Source organism: Microcebus murinus, chromosome 13 (assembly GCF_040939455.1).
Source record: "Microcebus murinus isolate Inina chromosome 13, M.murinus_Inina_mat1.0, whole genome shotgun sequence".
In the NCBI taxonomy this organism is placed as follows: Eukaryota; Metazoa; Chordata; class Mammalia; order Primates; family Cheirogaleidae; genus Microcebus; species Microcebus murinus.
This window is the reverse complement of record NC_134116.1, coordinates 57,053,058-57,076,733: the sequence shown is the minus strand read 5'-3', so window position 1 is coordinate 57,076,733 and position 23,676 is coordinate 57,053,058. Positions and strand designations below refer to the sequence as shown.

The 23,676-nt window shown below is 37.4% G+C and overlaps 1 protein-coding gene across 4 annotated transcripts in view; it reads left to right on the top strand.

The window, feature by feature from the left end:
* Positions 1–19,269, top strand: part of MTRF1 (mitochondrial translation release factor 1) — a 42,122-nt gene extending 22,853 nt beyond the window's left edge. For all 4 annotated transcript variants that reach the window (XM_012764987.3, XM_012764986.3, XM_012764993.3 and 1 more), the window contains exons 6-10: positions 1,089–1,261; positions 6,036–6,153; positions 9,365–9,501; positions 12,522–12,620; positions 18,729–19,269. In XM_012764987.3, the coding sequence (XP_012620441.1) occupies positions 1,089–1,261; positions 6,036–6,153; positions 9,365–9,501; positions 12,522–12,620; positions 18,729–18,842 (641 nt within the window). In that variant the 3' untranslated portion in view covers positions 18,843–19,269. The remainder of the gene's footprint in view (positions 1–1,088; positions 1,262–6,035; positions 6,154–9,364; positions 9,502–12,521; positions 12,621–18,728) is intronic.
* Positions 19,270–23,676: the final 4,407 nt, after the last annotated feature.

Sequence of the window (23,676 nt, the reverse complement as noted above, 5' to 3'; positions counted from 1 at the left end):
GGACTTATGGGAGGGCTTTGGGGTGACTAGCAAAGTTCTGTTTCTTTCTTTTTTTTTTTGAGACGGAGTCTCACTTTGTTGCCTGGGCTAGAGTGCCATGGCGTCAGCCTAGCTCACAGCAACCTCAAACTCCTGGGCTCAAGCAATCCTCCTGCCTCAGCCTCCCGAGTAGCTAGGACTACAGGCATGCATCACCATGCCCAGCTAATTAAAGTTCTGCTTCTTGACCTAGTTGGTGTTCATTAGCATTTTTCTGTCTCTATGTATAACTGTATCATTAAAATGTTTTCTTTTAAAACTTGTTAGATAAGAATAAGTTAGCCAAGGCTGTTATTTTGTGATACTCTTCCCACTCCACAGAAAACCAAAAGCTAACTTTCAGTATAAATTCCTGAAAACTCCTTCTAGAGTTATTCAATATTATGAAATTATTCTGTTATTCAGCATTCTTTTATATACATGACACCATATTGGCCTAAGACTGCACAAGTTAGTTTAATGCAGAAAACATCGCCATATTCTTTTTTGTTGTAATAGCATTTTTTTTCTGATTATAAAAATAAAGCTTATTTATTATAGAAAATTTAGAAATAAAAAAGTATAAAAAGTAAAAAGTTGGCCCGGCGCGGTGACTTACACCTGTAATCCTAGCACTCTGGGAGGCCCAGGTGAGTGTATTGCTCGAGGTCAGGAGTTCGAAACCAGCCTAAGCAAGGGTGAGTCCCCATGTCTACTATAAATAGAAAGAAATTAATTGGCCAGCTAATATATATATATAGAAAAAGTTAGCTGGGCATGGTGGCGCATGCCTGTAGTCATGGCTACTTGGGAGGCTGAGGCAGAAGGATTGCTTGAGCCCAGGAGTTTGAGAAAGTAAAAAGTCTACTACTGAGAGATAACCATAAATAATATTTTGGTATGTTTCCTTTTATAAACACATTTACATTGGGAAAATATAGTTTTGTACATATTATATGTTCTCATCTCAGGCTCTATACTCACATTCAGGCCTTAGATTAAGGACATTTAGAATCCTGATCCCTTTCAAACTAGAATTCATTGGTATTTCAGGATTTTTTTTTCCCTAGGTGGACTACATCATGCAGCTGCCCGAATTTCTGGTGACAATGTCTATAAGCATTTGAAGTATGAAGGTGGGATTCACCGAGTTCAGCGAATCCCTGAGGTGGGCCTGTCATCACGGATGCAGCGTATTCACACAGGAACAATGTCAGTTATTGTCCTTCCTCAACCAGATGAGGTAACCTCACCAGGAGGCACGGAAAACTCACTCCATGTAAATGGGTATTGCTAAAAGCCTTACAGGAAAATCTGTTCTTTTCATGGGTATGGATTGAACTTTACAGTCTATAATGGGAAATCTTTAACTCTTCCTCAGATAAAGTTTCCCCTCTTATGCCTGACCAAGATACTGTTTTAAGTAGAAATCACTTCTTTTAAAAAAAAACAGAATCCACAGACCTTTTTTAATGTTGGTGCCTATGTTTTATCTTAAGAAAAAAATTGAATTACACAGATAATATCAAGTTCAGTGATATAATATCTGTATGGAGTCTATATATCTTTCTATATGTCTTTTTAGTTGAATACAGCCATCTTCCCTATATTTTCTTTTCTCTGACCTTTTTCTAAACATACAGAAAGTTAAAAGACTGCCACAATAAAAACTTTTATAACCTTCATCTGAGGTTGTAATTATTTACCTTTTTTCACATTTTGTTGATTCCTATATATATATCTGTATATACATTTTTTTAAGTGAACTGTAAAGGATATAGCAGACACCATGAGACTTTTCCTTCCATTTTTCCATACATCTCCTAAGAATAAGGACATTCTTCTATATAAGCACACTACTTTTATCTATGAAAATTAACCATAATTCTGTAATATTATGTAATATCTAGTCAGTCCATTTAACAGTTTTCCCAGGCAACTTAAAAGCATTTTTATAGTGATTTATTTATATTTTAATTACTTTTTAGAGACAGGGTCTCACTATGTTAACCCAGCTAGACTTGAATTTCTGGGCAATCCTCTTGCCTCAGACCTTCTGAGTAGCTGGACTACAGGCATGTGCCACCATGCCTAGCTATAGCTATTTTTTTAAACTAGTATTCTGTCAAGTTTCACACATTGCAATTAGCTGTTATATTTCTTTGAGTTTGGAACAGTCTCCCAACTTTTTTTTTTACTGATACTGACTTTAAGAGTCTAAACCATTGGTCTTGTAGAATGTTCCACATTCTGGATTCTTCTGTTCCCTCATTGTACTCTTTAACTTGTTCCTTTATCCTCTCTATTATAGCGAAAGTTATATCTATTAATGAATGTTCCATTTCATTCAGATTACACATTTTGAGCAAGAAGACTTCATAGGTACAGTTATAACCATGTTGCATCTTATCAGAAGACACACAATGTTAGATTGTCCCACTTTTAGTATGGCTTAGTTTGAGCATTTAGTTAAGATGGTAACCACAAAAATACCTACATTGTAAAAGTATTAATATATTTCTCCATTTGCAATTACTAAGTATTCTCTAGGGTATATACACCATCTTCCCAATAACCTTTCATCCATTATTTTAACATCTGTTGGTGATCCTTGCCTGAGTCAGTTGCTTAGTTTGAGGGTTGCAAGATGGTGATTTTCTAATCCTATCATTCCTTCTACATTTATTAACTGGCATTCTTCTGTAAAAAACTTTCCTGTCTACTACCTTCTCACCCCCAACACCCCCACCTTCTTCCTTTTTTTCTCTTTTGATTTCATTATAAACTCATATTCAGTTTCATGTATTGACTTCATTATAGTCTCATGGATTTATATTTTAATTCAATGACTTATAATCATTATTATTATTATTATTATTATTTGAGACAGAGTCTGACTGTGTTGCCCGGGCTAGAGTGCCGTGGCATCAGCCTAGCTCACGGCAACCTCAAACTCCTGGGTTCAAGCAATCCTTCTGCCTCAGCCTCATGAGTAGCTGGGACTATAGGCATGCACCACCATGCCCGGCTAATTTTTTCTATATATTTTTAGTTGTTTGGCTAAATTTCTTTCTATTTTTAGTAGAAATGGGGTCTCGCTCTTGCTCAGGCTGGTTTCCAACTCCTGACCTAGAGCCATCCTCCCGCCTTGGCCTCCCAGAGTGCTAGGTTTACAGGCGTCAGCCACCACACCTGGCCTCATTATTATTTTTGATGTTCAAATCATCCCAAATTTGGCCTGTGGTAGCTTTTTTAGGTTGCCCCTTTTGTCCTTTTGAAATGATGCCATCGGTCTTTGAGTGTGCCCATGCTTTCTGTACAAGTAGATATCCCAAGCCCATTTTATATTATCCTGCCTCAAATCTGGACTCAGCCTGGCTCATTTTGGTGGGAAATGTACCCTGAAATCGAGATCTGGTTAGTGGGGTATGCTCATTATTACTAGAGTGTTCTCAAATTCTAGACTCTTTCAGTGGATAGAGCTAGGAAATAAATGTTTTAAAGTCACAGCTTCATATTAGCATTACCAATTCAACTTTAACATTGTAGAGATTTTGGTCTCCCCCAACTTCTTGCATTTCATATTTATATCTCTTTCTACTTAGAGAAAAAAATCTTGTTAAATAATAATTTTAATGTGTTTACTTATTTGCTTTATTATATAATATATATAAAATAGTTTTAAAATTACAATATCAGCATGATAATAGTAAACTACTGAGTAATGTGTAAGATTTTTGTCCTTAGAATACATCCTACCAAGAATGCATAGTCAGAGCACTATATTCAAAGATCATCTGAAATATTAATAATGTTTTTCTGTGTGGTTATGTTATCATTATGATAAATATTTTGGTTCATTTGTTTCTGTTTATATTTAATTTTAGGTTTTGATTTTTTGTTCCTCTTTTACTTTATTTTTTGTACATATTAACATGGTTCAAAAATCAAAACACCATAGATTTATCTTGCTGCTTCCTTATTTCTTCATTCCTATTCCCACCTATCCTGTTTTTGTCTTCTTACTCTTGAAAACTAAATTGATTTAATGGAACTTCACTTTTCTAAAAAAAACAAAATCATGTTTTTTTAATTGACTTTTAAAATTCTGTGTTTATTATTAAGTCACTGTTTCTGTGTTCAGAATTCCCCCAAAATTCATTAGGTAGTTTCTGTAACATTTGGGAGAATATGACATATGATATCCACACATTTGCTATATAACTACTTAATATGCTATAACCACAAGAAATGAGAAATTACTCTTAATCTCTTTAGTAGTGTTTATAGAAATTTCAAAGTAGTCAACATTAGCATATTTTAACAAAAGTTATATAATCTTTTTCTTCACTCTATAGTACTTATTTTAGAAGAAACATACAAAAGAACAACCAAGTGATATATTAGATTCCAACCTTGACCCTGTTATTAGTGTACTTTTGAAAGAGAAAAGTCACCTTGCTATGTCATTCATGCTAATAAATGACAAATGTGGAATGAAATGTTAGATCACCTGTCAAAAACAGCATATTTGGGCCAGGCGTAGTGGCTGACACCTGTAATTCTAGCACTCTGGGAGCCCGAGGTGGGCAGATTGCTCGAGGTCAGGAGTTCAAAACCAGCCTGAGCAACAGTGAGACCCCGTCTCTACTATAAATAGAAAGAAATTAATTGGCCAACTAATATATATATATAGAAGAAATTAGCCGGGCATGGTGGCACATGCCTGTAGTCCCCAGCTACTGGGGAGGCTGAGGCAGTAGGAGCCCAGGAGTTTGAGATTGCTATGAGCTAGGCTGATGCCACGGCACTCACTCTAACTTGGGCAACAAAGGGAGACTCTGTCTCAAAAAAAACCCCAGCATATTTGGTAACTATTTGTTTATATATGTGTGTGTTTGTGTGTGTGTATTAGTTTCTGAAGGCTGCCGTAACAAATTACCATAAACTTGGTGGCTTAAAACAACAGTAATTTATTCTCTCACAGTTTTATTGGCCAGCAATCCAAAATCAAGTTGTCAGTATGGTCATGCTCTGTCTGAAGGCTTTGGGGGACAATCCTCTCTTGCATATTCCAGCTTCTGGTGGCTCCAGGTGTTCCTTGGCTTGAAACTATACAACTCAAATCTCTGCCTTCAAATTCACATGGTCTTTTCATCTCTCTCCTCTAGTTATCGATTATAAGGACACTTGTCGTATCCTACCTGGATAATCCAGAATAATCTCAACTCAATTACATGTGCAAAGACCCTTTTTCCAAGTAAAGTTCCAGGAGTTAGAACATGAACATATCATCTTGGAGGCTACCTTTCAATGCACTAATAAATACACACACAAATTGAATTGATTTTCAATATTCACAGTAGTTATAGTCTATAAAGTTGCAGCAAGCACTAATATAGTGAATACTGAACCACCTAGGAGCAATGGTTCTTTATTTGCTAAATCAATATTAAGAGTAGTGGTTCCGTATTTCAGTATTAGCTAAATCCATGTGTGTGTGCTCTCTAGGAGAACTGAGAAAAGAAGGCAGAGTGTCACCTTGTCATCCTTCAGCTGGGAATGTGCAAATGTAAAGCAACTCATATTTTTCACTACTCTACACATGTCTGCAAATGACTGTAAAAGTGCTGCAGGTATTGATATGAAGATACAAATAAATCTTAGTGAGTAGGCAAATTTGCAAAAAGGGATTCCGGGAATAATGAAACTCGATATATTAATAGTACATATATATGTATTATATATATATTCTATTTCATGTAACTGTGGGATGATGGATGATGAAACCTTTAAAAGATTACATAACTCAGTGATCTCATAACATACTAAGTCTGTTAAAAAATAGTATCCTATTGGAATAGGGAGTTTATGGTTCTTTCTTTGGTGTAGTTATTTCTCCTCTTAGTCTAATGGCTAGAACTTACTTAACACAAAGCAGTACAGTTTATTTGAAAAATTTTGGAATAGACTTAGTATTCATAGAGTGTAGAATTATGCTATGCCTTTTTTTCTAGGTAGATGTGAAATTGGACCCCAAGGATTTACGTATAGATACATTTCGAGCCAAAGGAGCAGGAGGGCAGCATGTTAATACAACAGATAGTGCTGTCAGACTTGTCCATATCCCCACAGGTAAGCAAGTCCCTTGGCCTTTGTACTTTTGATCTTTATTCCCATCTTATAAAACTATTCAGCATTTTTAAGGAAATAGTCCTATGTTAGTGTCTGGTTCCTTGCACAACCCTTTCAGGATGGCATTGGGGTTGTAAATCAGAGGTCCCTGTTGTGTTCATATTCCCCTTCTGTTTGGAAAAGGTACCTCTCTTAAAGGATGCAGACAATGAGCAGAACTATTCAGAAGAGTTTCCCAAGTATGCTTGGGAAAGTTTCCCAAACTTACCTTGGGCCACTTAGATCTAGTTCTTTGATTTTAATGAGGCCTCATGGCTTATCTTCCAGCCTTCCCCTTAGGCCAGGCATATCAAGACCTACTAACTCAATCTTGTGAATCCTTATAGTTATGAGCAGTGATTTCTTGAGTCTACTTCTTTATATTTCAAGATTGGCCATGATTTAAGCATCTGCTTCAGTGAAAACTCAGCCTTTCTTCCATTTCTCCTGTCCTTTCTTCCATACCAAGACCCTGAGGATGGGAACTATGTCCTTGCTAGAATTCAAAGTGAGAACTGTAGGTCATTTCTCCATATTCTCCATGCCATGGACTCTGAAGAATCACATTTTCTCTAACCTAGTGCTTCTAGATAACTCCATTTTCTACCACTGGAAGAGTTATACATAGGGGTATGGTTAAATGTTGATACAGGGAAAAATTACTTTTTTTGGTAAAACTTATCAAAATAATGATGAAGACAAATGAGTCTTTTGTGCTTTAAAGCAGGCTTTTTAGTTTGTTACCAGCTGGTGAATAAAAGTGGACCTCTATAATTCTTACACTACCTTCCTTCCTTCATTATCATATATTATTGACAACACCTAAATCTTACAGGTCAGATTTTATCTTTTACATCAGTATGTACTTTTAAGGTTAAAGGATTTTTATTTAACCTTTCATTTTATATATACTTATATATATATAAAACTTATTTTATCTGATCTAAAAGCCCATCAATTGAAAGATACATCACTGTTTTATTACTATGAAGAAATAAAAAAGCTCTGCTGTTTAAGCTATGACATGCCAGTGATTGTAAGACACATTCCAGTTCCAGAGGTGTTAGAATATTTTTAATGGACTTTTTAGAATTAAAAGACAGTATTTTTATTCTTATTTATAACTGCAAATCTTTTAATTAGTTAGCAAATATATATTAAATACCCACTTCAACAAGCCTATTGTTACCTAGAATTTTGGAATCTTCCTGTACAGTGTTGAAAAACCACAAATAAAACTTATTTTTTCCAAAGTCCTTTAACAACCCCAGCACTTTCTTTTTTCAACCACTCTTCTATTATTCTGTATACCCTACCTCACTCCCCCAAATCCTCTATTCTTAAGGGAGTACTTTTTATTAAATATTCCTCTATAGAAAGCATATATATATATATATATATTTTTTTTTTTTTTTTTTTTTTTTTTTTTTGAGACAGTCTCACTTTGTTGCCCAGGCTACAGTGAGTGTCGTGGCATCAGCCTAGCTCACAGCAACCTCAATCTCCTGGGCTCAAGCGATCCCACTGCCTCAGCCTCCCAAGTAGCTGGGACTACAGGCATGTGCTACCATGCCCGGCTAATTTTTTGTATATATATTTTTAGTTGGTCAATTAATTTCTTTCTATTTTTGATAGAGATGGGGTCTCGCTCAGGCTGGTTTCGAACTCCTGATCTCAAGCAATCCGCCTGCCTCGGCCTCCCAGAGTGCTAGGATTATAGGCGTGAGCTACCATGCCCGGCCGATAGAAAGTATATTAAGTTATATAATCAAGTGATTCCCTTAGGAATTATTGAGCTGGTAAGGAATAGTTTTTTTTGTTTTTTCTGGCTTTTTCTTTCAGACTTCACACATCATCTGTCAGAGGAATAGTTTTAAGCTAAAAGTTCTGACTTGAGCCAGTAACTAGGAATAGTGCCAGGTGCTTAGGCAAAAATCATTACTAGTTCTTAAACACTAGTTCTTAAAACTCTTAGTTCTCAGTTGTTTCCTTCCAGCTGACAAGAAGAGGAATGTGGAGGAAAGCTCATGCAAGTCTGGCCATCTTCACATGGAAACTCATATTCTTTCGGGTAGTGAAAAGAGGATAGCAAATTCAAGAGAGCTCCAGGCAAATTCCTGGAAGATGGAGACAAGTTGATGCCCCTAGCACAACTACTGCCTGTAGGAAAGCAGTCAAGAAGTGAGTTTAAACTAATAGACGTGAAACCTAGGTGCCCTACTAAAAGCATTAGCAGGTACAGACTGCAGCTTATTTAGACAGGGAGAAAACATAGTTTGGAAAGTAGAATTTTATAGAAATTTTTTAAATCTCCAGCAAAATATCTACCACTATATCAGTGAAACTGGCCTAAGCTAATGGATTTTGGTTTTTGGATTTGGGTTTTTGTGGTTTCAGAAAGGAAAATGCCTTTCTTTTCTAATGCAAGATTAGACACAGACCTTCAAAGTGGTAGCTGCAAAGTTAAGAACAGCATAGCCTGAAGTCTCAAGAGTGACCATTTCAGGGCTAGATTTGGGCTAAGAACTGGACCACAAGGTGGGCCAAACCCACCAAAATCCAGAAGTTGGCCAACCAAAACGAGTGTGGTTAGATGTATTGATTAGCTGGGACCCCTCTCACTGACACAACTCAGAACAATTTAGAAATCTAGAACCCAGACAACTCAGAAACACATTCACTATAGACTCTTCCTTTTAAAGACTTTGAGTAGTTTCTTTTTATTGGTTTATTTATATAAAAGTATTTTTAAAACCTCAGCTCTGTGTGTATTTGTGACTGAAAAGGGAAAGGTTGGGTTCCTCAAGTAGGACAGAGAATGGAGCGGCACTCCCATATAGGGGGTGGCAGTGGTTTGCTCTTAGTTGAGCTGCAGAAATCCCTAAATGAGCTAGGAGGGAGAGGCAGAGCTTGGGGAATGAAAGGATATATAACCATCTACTCTTCTCAGTCTTATTGCAGATATCTTGTTTATATATCAGACTCTAAACAGCCATCTGCAGCTATTACCATTAGAACCTAGGTACAGTTTCTGAAGTGTGCTAAATTTAAAATGTTTTTATCTTTTGGGATCTCTTTCTGATTAACCTCTCCCCTTAAAAATGTTCCTCACTTCTATTTTAATTTGGCCCATGAAGGCTACAGTTTACCTCTGATCCCTATTATTTTTCAGGGCTAGTAGTAGAATGCCAACAAGAACGATCACAAATAAAAAATAAAGAAATAGCTTTGCGTGTGTTGAGAGCTAGACTCTACCAGCAGATTATTGAGAAAGACAAGTGTCAGCAACAAAGTGCTAGGAAACTCCAGGTAAGATTTATTTAGTGTAATAATTTAGTAGCTCTATGTAAAATGTCAACATTTTATGTAGAAAATAAAATGTTTGTTCTCACTAAAATGGAAATAAATGAGTATAGGGAACCATGTTTATTTGTGCTCATTTGTAAATAAGCAATAACTTAAATGCATATGGACTGATGTTGGATTATGGCTAAACTTGGGCATGCCAGTTTGCAAATGAGTAAATGAAAGATGTGTAAACTAAAAATTAGTTCTCAGTTGTTTTCTTCCAGTGTTTATATCATTACTGTCTTAACAGGAGATTGGTTTAAAAGACAATTCTTTGGAAATTAAGAGCTTTTTAGATTTTTAAAATTAAAAACCTATGCTTTTATTGTAACTATTTGTGAAATTAAATATTAACATAAAGGGTACTGCAAAAACTGGGAACAGTGATTACTACTGATGGTGTCTGGGGACAAGAGGTAAAGGGAGATTTATTTTTCATTTTATACCCTTTGGTACTTTTTGAATTTTTTATAATATACATGTATATTTATTCAAATACATAAATAGACAAATTCTAAGCAAAATGAGAAAATCTTACTGTTTTAAGTAAACAAAGTATTACATAATTTTAAATTCTATAAAAAGTAAAGCCTGTCTTTGAAAGAGGTTGGAAGAGAAAGTGGTACTCCGAAATAACTATGCTTTTGTGTTATTTGCAGTTAGATGTGCTACAGTAAATTAAATTTGGAAGATTTTGTGGCCTTTTAAGATAATGAATTGAATAAACCTTACTTATTCTTTTCATCTACACGTGTCCTAGCCTTTTCACACTATTGTCTTCCTAGCTTTCTTTACTCACATTCTAACTTGCAAGTATTATAGTAAAAGTGTCAGAATAAATAATATATTAACACTGTATTTGTGGTAATCCCCTTTTGGCTAAGATCAAGTGTGGTGATCCCAGATTGTGGAGTAGTGTCTATGTACATTTGCTGATAGGAATGCTCATTTACACACCATTACTTCTTGGCAGTAAGTGATAACATAAATACTGCGAACCCTGCCACAGGTGAATTAATTAAAGACATTTGGATTTACTTGCCATTTAACATTCCAGCACCAGAGAGGTTCCACATAGTAATTTTTAAAATAAATATTCAGGATTGGCTTTATGCGAATTTTATATGTGTATATTCTTTTTTTGTGTGTGTGTGTGTGAGACAGAGTCTCGTTTTGTTGCCCAGGCTAGAGTGAGTGGCGTGGCGACAGCCTAGCTCACAGCAACCTCAAACTCCTGGGCTCAAGCAATCCTACTGCCTCAGCCTCCCGAGTAGCTGGGACTACAGGCATGTGCCACCATGCCTGGCTAATTTTTTCTATATATATTAGTTGGCCAATTAATTTCTTTCTATTTATAGTAGAGATGAGGTCTTGCTCTTGCTCAGGCTGGTTTCGAACTCCTGACCTCAAGCAATCCGCCCGCCTCGGCCTCCCAGAGAGCTAGGATTACAGGCGTGAGCCACCACACCCAGCCTGTGGATATTCTTCAGTAGCCTGATTTGAGGAACCAGAAAAGACCTTTCTGCCTCTTGAATAACTTGTCCACCTGCCTAAACATTTTAGTAGGGATATTTAAGGCTTATAAGCTTTTTCACCAACCAGTATATACAATGACTTCTATACAGAAGATATTACACCAGATTTTCAACCCTGACTCCTCTGATCACCTAAAGAGCTTTGTAGATGCCCTGACCTCAACCCTGGAGATTCTGATGTCATTCATCTAGATGGGGTCCTGGCCATTAATACGGTGCTTTGGAATAGTAGTGTCCAAACTTGGCTGATTGTCAGAATGGATGGCCTGGGGATTGTTTTCAAAAAACCACAATCCCTGATTCAGCATATCTGAGTTTGGGCTTAGGAATCTATAATTTTAAAAAATTGTCCTGATGATCAGGAATTTAGTTTCATATTGATTGCCTTAGGGTTTAAGGAAATGAGTTATAGAAATGTCTTTTTTTTTCCTTAAAAAGCGAACATGATTGAGAGTGGGGCTGTGTATATCGTGTGTTGGGGAGGTAGGGGAGATGAGTAGAGTAAGAAATCAAGTAATGGTAGCATGAGGCGCACTGTGGTGTGCCATGAAGACATTTCCAAATGCAAGAGGTTTCAGAGGAGGAAGAGTACATATTTCAATTGCTGGGACCAGAAAGGCAGAGGTGGTAGGAGACTGTTAGGGAAGGGCATCCTTTGGGGTGGTGTTTTAGCAGAGTTAACAGACACACCCATAATAATGATATGGTATAATAAGTGGCATTATAGAAGTCCACATAATTTTCAGAAATAATGTTGGGAAGGTTGGCCACATTGTGAGGTACCTTGAATACCAAATTGAGTTGTGTCTGTTTAGTAGACAGGAAGGAACCAAAGAAGAAAACTTATCAGAAAACTTTGCTTTAGGAAGACTAAGCAGGGCAGTACAACATAAGCAGAAAAATGGAAGATTAGTCAGATTTTTGCAGGAATGTAATTGGAAGTAATGAGCCCTTGAGTGATAGTAGAAATGAGAAGGGCAGGATATAAATAAGAGACTCTTGAAACCAATTGGAAATGGGCAGTTTGAGAATGGAATGAATTGAAGGTGGTCGCTCCTCTAGCATCTATGTCAAAGCCTGGTGGCGTAAGCTCCTATGAAATGTCTGCTAAATTGCAGAATGTCAAGAGTTTTCTACTTGGATAAAAGGGAACATATGGTGGTGTCATCTGTAGACACCAGGAGGAAGAACTGATTGGGGTGGAAAGATGATTGATTTGATTTTAAATACTTGGAGTTTGAAGTATGAAATAGACATTCATTCTTATTCCATAATTAAGCTCTACAAACCTGTTGTCTTAAACATTAAGGTCTGTCCATTTTTGTTCCTTCTCACTTTGGGTATGTGACTTTCAGAAAATATTTAAACTGTTAAAATAGAAAAGTCATTTATCCACTGTAATAATTTATAAAGCTAAAATATGAATTGCTTTTTGTTATGGCACAGGTGGGAACAAGAGCCCAGTCAGAGAGAATTCGGACGTATAATTTCACACAGGATAGAGTCACTGACCACAGAATAGCATATGAAGTTCGTGGTATTAAGGTAATATTACTGAGCATGCTTTATGTACCTTTGATTTTCAAAGAAAGTGTAGTCAAATTCTAGAGAGTTACATCTAAAATATTACCAAGTGTTTTAAAATCATTCATTAAGCTACTTTATGTTGGTATCCTAAAATTTGCAAACATTTTTATTAATTTACTGGTAAGAAAAATTATCTTTATGCCTATTTGAAATAGTTATCTTTTTAAATTCCAAATTCTTTGTTACGTAGTCACAATGTGTTAACATATATATTCAGTCTACATATGCACATGTATATTAATTCTCTATTGCTGGGCAACAGATTACCACAAATTTAGCAGCTTAAAACAATACCCATTTATTATCTCATCATTTCTGTAGGTCAGAAATCTGGGCACAACTGAACTCAGTTATCTGCTCAGTGTCCCCCAAGGCCAACTTACAAGCTCATGTTGTTGTCATCAGAGTTTCATTGCTTTGCATTGTAGGACTGAAGCCCCCATTCCCTTGTTGGCAGTCAGCTGGAGTCTGCCTTCAGCTCCTTACTGCTGCAGAAGTTGCTTCTGGTCTGGCTCCATGCAGATACCCTCTCCCACTTTGAATCTCTTCTTGCCGGAATGGTTCAGGCCTTTTTAAGGGCTCTCCTGATTCAGTCAAGCCCACCTAGACAATGTTGCTTTTGATTAACTCAAACATCAACTGATTAATCACCTAAGCACTGAGTGATACTCCATTGTATTCACATGTTGTGTCTGCATTTACAGGAGGAGATTATATGAAATATGTACACCAGGGGGCCTCTTAGACTTCTGCCTACCACAATATGTATTTTGTTAGGTTCGGGTGTTACAATTGTTGTTGGGGAAAAGACCCTGTCAAGAATATTTGAACATTACCCTACCTAAATCCCATCTAGCCAGGACCACGGACATTAATGTATTTGATTTTCAAAGAAAGTATAGTCAATACATTAATGATGAAACACAGAAAAATTTCTCTTTTGTTGCCACTGAAGGAGGAAGTGAACTGGTTCCCATAAAGGACTATGTGGAAAAGGCAGAGGACAGAAAGTTCTGATCCTTTTTCTTGGTGCCTCAGGCTTCTTTCACTTGATACTGTCCCATTCTGTAGTCAAAATAAAGACCTGGTTTTACAAGGGAAATGTCTGTGTTTTTAATATGTTTATAAATTTCTGTGTATCTTATGCTACTTCCTCTGTCTCCTCAGCAGTATAAGGCTATCTTGTATAGGAATGCAATATCTGTGTCAAAAAAGAGAAAATATTTGCTAATTTCCCTTTCCTCAGGAAACACACAGTATTAAGCAAACATGTTTGGCCATATTGTTCTAATTAAGCCATATTCTTTTAGTTGTTTTACTGGTAGCAGTGACAATTTTTTTCTGAGAAAGCTACATTCTTATGACCAGTAATAAGTATCTTTTAGATAGGCACGTAGGTATACAGTATAGTATTCAGTTGTGAAACAGAGGCAAGGTAACCGGGTTTTAGGAGGAGGGGAGGTTTGTTTGTTTTTTTGTTTTAGACACAGGGTCTTGCTCTGCCTTCTAGGCTGGAGTGCAGTGGTGCAATAATAGCTCACTGCACCTTCCAACTCAAGCAATCCTCCTGCCTCAGCCTCCCTAGTAGCTGGGACTACGGGCGTGTGCTACCATGCCTCGGGCTAATTTTTCTTATTTTTTTGAGTAGACAGCATCTCACTATGTTGCCAAGGCCAACGCTGTCTGGTCTAAACTCTTGGCCACAAGTGATCCTCCTGCCTCAGTCTCCCAAAATGCTGGGATTACAGGTGTAAGCCACCATGCCTGCCCATAACTGGCTTTTATAGTTATAAAATATCTGACTTTGGCCTAACACTAATATATGACTAACTAAACTAGTATGCCAGACTCAGAAATAATAAGGAAAAGTATGTTGGCATGCTCTAATAATCACTAACCATCCTATTGGAAAGAAAATATTCCATATTAGTGAAAGGAAAAACCTTGAAAACAGCATGAAAAAATGTAGTTATAAACATTAAAATCAGTATGGAAGACAGTAAAGAGACTAGTGAGAGTGAACTAGAGAGAGGAACGGAGTCATTATAGATGAGGCTGGAAACGTGATAAAAACCTTAATCCTAGGCCAACAGCTATTGGGCAAAATGGAAGGGGTTGTATACTCATAGGAAAGAAAGTGAACATCTATGGGACTTTTTGCCCAGTTCTCCTCCCTTATTCTAGAACTTGTCCTTCTTTTTACTCCATCCACTTAGTTCCTGATGGAGCTGCCATGTTCTTACATGATCATGACCCTGACCCAATGCAAAAACTAGTTTGAAGTAGACATCAGATGAGCCCCAGCCAATGAGTTCCTTCCCCGGATCTTAAAATCGGAGATGAAGAGGATCATTCTCTCGCTTGGTAACTAAAGCTGGAATATGTAAAGCTTATAAGAAGTTAATTCTGTAAAATTCTATGGATTTTAAAAAAAGAGAAAAAAAAATTGAGAAGCCACATTTTCAGGCATAGAGAGAAAGCATCTTCAGTGAGAGAATAATGAGGCTTATATACTGAGAAAAGCAAAAATGAGAAGTGATCAGAAAGAATCCTGATGAAATACATCCACATATTCATTTATTCCTGAGGCTTAGTCTCACTCCTACCATGGTGGTGGCAGCCCTGTACATTCCTATCCTTGAATCCTATGAGATCACCTGGTATTCTTTTTGTGATTTCCCCTGTAGGTAACTTTAAGTGTTTATTTATGTAGCTCATAAGCGCAGACTACCATATATTGTCTTATTTCACATTTTTATTCTTTTTTTTTCTTTCTTCCATGTCCTGGTTCCAAAGAATCACATTTTTATTCTATTTCTCAATGTCCTTGTCTTATCTTGCCTTATCTCCTGCTGTATATTACAGTTACATTGGAAATTTCCTCTTGCCTTGGAACTTTAAATGTACTTCCCCCCCCCCACCCGCCTTCCTTTCTTTTTCTTCTTTCTTTCTTTCTTTCTTTCTTTCTTTCTTTCTTTCTTTCTTTCTTTCTTTCTTTCTTTCTTTCTTTCTTTCTTTCTTTCTTTCTTTGTGTGACAGGGTCTTACTCTGCTGCTTGGCTAGAGTGCAGTGGTATCATCATAGTTCACTGTAACTTCAAATTCCTTCAAATCCCTGAGCTCAAGGGTTCCTCCTGCCTCAGCCTCCCAAAGTGCTTGGATTACAGGCATACGCCACCATACCTAGCCTCCCTGCCTTTCATAATACTCATTCTTTTGACTAAAGTGTTCTGCTCATTTCTATTTGGGAAAATACTATATTCTTCTTAAAATCTAATTCAAATTTTTTCCTGAATCTTTCCCTGATGCCGTAGTCCTGTCAAAAGTAATGCTCCTCACAACTCTTGCTTTCTTCTCATTTTTTAATTTATTGTGTTGTTTTGAGTTATTTGTCTAGCTATTCCACTAGATTATTAGCTTTTGGAAGTTAAGAACCAGAACTCATTCATCTCTGATCTTTTTATCTCTAGCACTTGTTAATACAAATGAATTCTCAATGTGTTGTGATTATCATTATGAACTTTTTACATCAGTTCCAAAGATGAAATCACCTTGGCAATACTGTAATAATTTGAGCCCCACACAGATTTTGTCAGCAATTTCATATTATGCTCAGAATGGTATAAATCTTAATTTTGAAATTTGGCTGGGCACGGTGGCTCACGCCTGTAATCCTAGCACTTTGGGAGGCTAACGTGGGTGGATCCCTCAAGGTCAGGAGTTCGAAACCAGCCTGAACAAGAGTGAGACCCTGTCTCTACTAAAAATAGAAAGAAATTAACTGGACAACTAAAAACATATAGAAAAAAATTAGCTGGGCATGGTGGCACATGCCTGTAGTCCCAGCTACTCAGGAGGCTGAGGCAGGAGGATTGCTTGAGCCCAGGAGTTTGAGGTTGGTGTGAGCTAGGCTAACACCAAGGTACTCGAGCCCAGGCAACAGAGTGAGACTCAGTCTCAAAAAAAAAAAAAAAAATTATATCATACTGCTTTTGCTGTCTAATTTTAGAGTTGGAGATTTTGCTATATGCTGGTGCTTTGGGGAATACAGAGGTATCAAGACATATCCTTTCCTTTACAGTTTGGGAGATAGATGTGTACACTCACCTAAAGTTCAACTCTAAGACTATTCAAGCAAGACTAAATATAAAATTAGTTCATACCTACATCAAAACTTTAACTGCCCCATAAACATGCCGAAATAAAAAAAAAAAAAACTTTAACTGTTCAGATAGCAACATTAGAGTATTTCCATTAAGCCAATGTCTAAACTTTAAGCAGTTCTAAAATATGGGAATATGCAAATTCACTAATCCCAACAACTTTTTTTTTTTTTTTTTGAGACAGAGTCTCACTTTGTTGCCCAGGCTAGAGTGAGTACTGTGGCGTCAGCCTAGCTCACAGCAACCTCAAACTACTGGGCTCAAGCGATCCTCCTGCCTCAGCCTCCCGAGTAGCTGGGACTACAGGCATGCACCACCATGCCCGGCTAATTTTTGTATATATTTTTAGTTGGCCAATTAATTTCTTTCCATTTATAGTAGAGACGGGGTCTTGCTCTTGCTCAGGCTGGTTTGGAACTCCTGGCCTCGAGCAATCCGCCCGCCTCGGCCTCCCAGAGTGCTAGGATTACAGGCATGAGCCACCGCGCCGGCCAATCCCAACAACTTTACTGCACAGAATTTGTATTACACAGGAAAAATATCTGAAGCCATTATTTTAGCCTTTTTTCAGAGGATAACTGTAGGGAATGCTACAGGGACATCTAACTGAGACACTTTTCACCTGATGGAATTATTTAGAGGTAAACATGAGAAATTTTTTTCTCAATTTTTTATTTTGAAATTTTTCAAGCATACATAATGTTTAGAGATTAGGTCAATGAATGCTATAGAGCCTGTTCCTAGATTTGACAATTGTTAACATTTTGCTGTATTTGCCTTTTCTCTCTTTTTTTAAAATTATATTTGCCTTTTTTTTCTCTCCCACCTCCTCTTTCTCTCTCTATACCTGTGTTGCTGATGAACCATTTGAAAGCAAGTTGCAGACCTCAAGACACTTCACTCCTAGATATTTCAAGAAAAATATTTTTTTCTATTACACAAGACTTCTAGATTTTAAAACCAACTTAAGAAAAAAACTGTTTGATGCCAGCCTGGGCAACATAATGAGACCCTGTCTCTACAAAATAAAAATAAAAAAATTAGCCACATGATGGTGCACGCCTGTAGTCGTAGCTACTTGGGAGGCTGAGGCAGAAGGCTCTCTTGAGCTTAGGAGTTTGAGGTTACAGTGAGCTGTGATCACATTGCTGTACTCCAGCCTGGGTGACAGAGCAAGACTCTACCTCTAAAGAAAAAAAGAAAAAAAACTATCATAAACCACTTACGTATTAAATGATCTAAATTTGGAGAGTTGGCATGAGAAGGGTAAGCTGGAATGGTCTGGGAAGGCGTCCTCTGAGCCAGATCCAGAGGATTTGGCAAGGAACGATGTGCATGTTAACGTGGCAACAAAATACTTGAGATACTAAGACGTTTCAATCTTTTTTTCCTTTTGTTAATTAACATCATATGAGTGAAAAGGGTAGGATTTTCAGGACAAAAATAAAAAGCTGCCTTCTTAAGATACAGGAAGAGAAAGAATTCAGCAAACATTTTCCCAAAGATGGTTGGAGAACCAAGAATGGTGGTGTCATAAAAGCCAAGCAATGGAATTTTAAAGAGAGAGATGGTTGCTTTCAAAAGTTGATTCAGATCCTTGATTTTGTTGTCTCCAGAGTAGTTGGAAAGATCCAAATCTCAGAAGATTGATGTTAAAACAAACTGCTAACTTAAACCATTTAAGAAAGAGTAGAATTGTATTTGCTCTTTTAGATTCATTTTTTACATAAAAGCCACTACAAACTGGGAATCCTCCCAGGCTAACAATTGTCTTCATTATATTGTAGAACATTAGTAATCTTTTGTTGCTATTAAATAATGACTGTAAAGAAATGAAATAAATATACATGTAACTTTTTGTTTCTTCATTTTTAATAATTTTAATAATAACTCTCTTTTACCAGGAATTTTTATGTGGTGAAAAATGCCTGGAACAGCTAATTCAGAGACTGCTCCAATCAGCAGATGAAGAAGCTATTGTTGAACTTTTGGATGAAAACCTTAAATCAGCAAAATAAATGCTGATTTATCATATATTATTTTGTTAAATGAAATGGACCTATATCAAGAAGCAGACCGAAGCATGGAAATCTTTATGAATATTTCTAAAGTATAGCTATGAGTACATAGTACTTACAAATATGTATTTTAATGAGTCAAAGTCCCATTCCAAGTCATCAGGTAGAAAATAAGCATGCATTCTTGAAAAGACAGAGTATTAAGAATTGATTGTGTGATAGAAGACAGGGCACTTGTTCTCTTTATATGCCTTTTTTTTAAACCGTCATGAATTGGCTGAGGGTGATGGCTCACATTTATAATCCCTGCACCTTGGGAGGCTACAGTGGGAAGATTACTTGAGGCCAGGGGTTCAAGACCAGCCTGGGCAACATAGTGAGACTCCATCTCTACAAAAAATAAAAATAAATAAACCATCTGAATTAATTCAAATATTTTTTCTACTACTTCAGGAAAATGTGATAAAATTCAATGATATATGATTTATTAATTTACACTTAACTTGAAAACCACTTATTTAAAGAAAAAAGTACTGTCAATCATGTCAAAATTAGGACTTAGACTGCAACTTTCAAATAAAAAATTGATTAAAATTGTGAAGAATATGAGCCACTCAGTTAAAAATTAGCATCTAGGATACAGATTTTAAAACTCATTGATTGCTGAATTCTATACTGTATAAACTACAAGCCAATATTTAAAGTATACTCTCTCCTTGACTCCTATTTCTTATTGTTCATTGGTTTAACTTAATGAGCATCAACAGATGTGGTATAGTATGAGTAATTCACTGCCGTTGGTTTTGTGCAGTGATATGTAAAACCCAGTCTTTACCTTAAAGAAGATTTAAACATATAAATCACCAACTAATACAAAGTGGCATAATATATTTAGTAGTTGCTCTAAAGAAGTTTTTTGAGTAAAAAAGTGTAGAATAATTATTTAGACATTCCTCAGAGAAGAACTTACATGCCAAGAAAGACTAGCTAGAGCAGGCATCCTCAAACTATGGCCCGCAGGCCACATGCGGGTGTTTTTGCCCGTTTGTTTTTTTACTTCAAAATAAGATACGTTCAGTGTGCATAGGAATTTGCTCATAGTTTTTTTTAAACTATAGATTGGCCCTCCAACGATCTGAGGGACAGTGAACTGGCCCCCTGTTTAAAAAGTTTGAGGACCTGAGCTAGAGTTTTAAGACCAGTGGAATTATTTGGAGGTAGAGATGAGAGAGAAATGTTTTCCTAAATTTTTATTTTGAAAATATTCGAGCACACAGAGATTTTTAAAAATAATTTTTAAGAAATAATTCATAATCCTAGCACTCTGGGAGGCCAAGGCAGGCGCATTGCTTAAGATCAGGAGTTTGAAACCAGCCTGAGCAAGAGCGAGACCCCGTCTCTACTATAAATAGAAAGAAATTAATTGGCCAAATAATATATAGAGAAAAAAAATTAGCCGGGCATGGTGGCGCATGCCTGTAGTCCCAGCTACTCGGGAGGCTGAGGCAGGAGGATTGCTTGAGCCCAGGAGTTTGAGGTTGCTGTGAGCTAGGCTGACGCCATGGCACTCAGTCTAGCCTGGGCAACAAAGGGAGACTCTGTCTCAGAAAAAAAAAGGAAAATAATTAAATGAACACTGCATACTCTAGTTTCAACTATTGTTAACATTTTGTCACATTTGGGTTTTTTTTCTCTGAACATACACACACACTGTGCGGCAGTTGTTGAACCATTTAATAGTTGCATACCTCTAACATTTCATTTGATAGTACTCCAAAATATTTTTAGCATGCATTTCCAGATAATAAGGACATTCTCCTACAAAATCATAATTCCATTATCATACCTAATAAAATTAGCAATTCTATAATATGAATTAATAGCTATTACATATTAAATTTTCAGTTATCCCCAATGACTTTTTTTTTTTGAGACAGAGTCTCACTTTGTTGCCCAGGCTAGAGTGAGTGCCGTGGCATCAGCCTAGCTCACAGCAACCTCAAACTCCTGGGCTCAAGCAATCCTGCTGCCTCAGCCTCCCAAGTAGCTGGGACTACAGGCATGCGCCACCATGCCCAGCTAATTTTTTCTCTATATATTAGTGGGCCAATTAATCTATTTCTATTTATAGTAGAGACGGGGTCTCGCTCTTGCTCAGGCTGGTTTTAAACTCGAGCAATCCGCCCACCTCGGCCTCCCAAAGTGCTAGGATTACAGGGGTGAGCCACCGCGCCCGGCCCCCAATGACTTTTTTAGCTGTTTTTTCTAGTTTTGTTCAATCCAGGATGTAACCAAGATTCATGCATTGCATTTGGATGTCTCTAAATTCTAGATAATCCCGTCTTCATTTTCTATTGCTGTGACAGGGTACCTGAAATTGGGTAATTTATAATGAAAAGAAATGTACTACAATTCTGGATGGTAGGAAGTACCAGGGCATGACACTAGCGTCCAGTGAGAGCCTTCTCACTACGTCATAACATGGTAAAAGAATGTATCACGTGGCAAGACAGCATAAGCATGCCCACTTAGGTCTCTCTTCCTCTTCTTATTTATTTTCAGATAACAGTTTATGATCTTCCTCTTATAAGGCCACCAGTCCCATTATGGGGGCCCCATCCTGATGACCTTATCTAATCCTAAATACCTCCCAAAGGCCCCCCTTCTAAGTACCATCAACGTATGATAATTGGATATTAAGTTTCCAACACATGAAATTTAGGGGACACATTCAAACCATAGCATCCCCTTAATTTATTTCCCACATGACATTGATTTTTGAAGAGTCTAGCAAAAGTTATTTTGTAGAATGGCTGAAATCTGGATTTGGCTGTTGGTAACTTTCATCCATTCATTTAATTTAATACATCCAATTAAATCGATGTACTATAAAAGTAAAATTAAGTCTAAAGATTAATTAAATCTAGGTTAAACACATCTGGCAAGACTATTTTGTAGGTGATATTGTGAAATTCATATTGTATCATATCAGGAAGTTGCGCTATTAGTGATGCTGAATTTTGAGAACTACACAATTCCTGGCACATGACAACTTCATCCAAACACCCACACTAAGAGAATTGACCAAACTCTAGCACGACTTCTAGCAGCATAAAGCCATGTCCCTAGAATGACCCCCTTATTAATAAAATGCCTGCCTGAGAAAGGTCAGTGTTACCAGGAAAATATACTATTTGTGCTAGCCAACACGCACTTGATGATAGACCTCAACTTTCTTAAAGGATTTACTAAAAAGGGCTTACAATTATTCATATGTATCACTTGCGACTCAGAAGCATCTCTCTCAAGGACTTGAGAGTCTTCCCTGTGAAATATAATCATCAGGAAGGATGGGGCCTCTATCTGCCAGTCTCTGTGGGAATTCTGTCTTAGATAGCTAGCAGCTAGTAGACATAGCTGGCCTAAGCGCATTACACTGGCCAACCTTTTGTATTACACTATTTCATTTCTCTAACTCTGCAGAGTCCTCACACTCTCCTGTCTCTCATTCTTCCTTTAAAACACACAAATCGGCCGGGTGTGGTGGCTCACGCCTGTAATCCTAGCTCTCTGGGAGGCCGAGGCGGGTGGATCATTTGAACTCAGGAGTTTGAAACCAGCCTGAGCAAGAGCGAGACCCCGTCTCTACTATAAATAGAAAGAAATTAATTGGCCAACTAATATATATAGAAAAAATTAGCCGGGCATGGTGGCGCATGCCTGTAGTCCCAGCTACTTGGGAGGCTGAGGCAGCAGGATTGCTTGAGCCCAGGAGTTTGAGGTTGCTGTGAGCTAGGCTGACGCCACGGCACTAATTCTAGCCTGGGCAACAAAATGAGACTGTCTCAAAAAAAATAAAAACACACACAAATCACCTCTGTACAAATTGGAATGGAGCTCAGCTCTTTCTCCTACTGTCAGTAATTATTAATACTAAATAATATCTGTTTTCCCCACTTTAATGCCCAGCTGTGTTTATCTTTAACAATTTCATCACTAACATAATAGTAATCGTGCATGTTCTCCTTAATAATTAGAATGAAATTGGTGGGATAATCCTTTGGCATCATATGCACATTGAGTCCTCATTGCGCTAGGCAGCTTCTGAGATGTCCCTAGTCATCCCCTTTGCTGGTATTCATGGGCTTCTGTCATCTCCTTCCCTTGAGTGTGGACTGGACCTATTGACTCCTCTAACAAGTAGAATACAAGAAAAGTGGTGGGATTGTCACTTCCAAATTAGGTTATAAAAAGACTTGTTTCTGGCTCAGTCTCTTTTTCTCCTAATTGTGCTGGTGGAAGCACGATTGATGTTGGGAGCAACCCTGTGGAGTGGCCCACGTGGTGTGGCAAATCCCTCAGTCCAGCTAAGGCCTCAAAGAACTGAAGCCTGCCGACAAGCACAAGTGAGCTTGGAAGCAGAGCATTCAGCCTGAGTCCTGTTTTTTGATGACGGTGGCCCTGACTGATGGTTGAACTATATATAATTGCAGGAGAAACTTCGAGCCCGAGGCACCCCACTAAGCTGCTGCAGGATATGTGGACCCTCAGAAACTGTGAGTTAAAGTTTGTTGTTTACAGCTGTTAAATGTTAGGGTAGCTTGTTACGCCACAATACATAACTACTACACCCGATGACCTTTCATTTCATGACTTTAACGTCAATTAATAATTCTTGCTTTGCCTGAATCAGCTGTTTTATTGGTAATTACAAAAGGGTGATGTTCTCCTCTCATTCATTCTACATTTATTAGCCGCCATTCTTTTTTTTTTTTTTTTTTTTTGAGACAGAGTCTCACTTTGTTGCCCAGGCTAGAGTGAGTGCTGTGGCGTC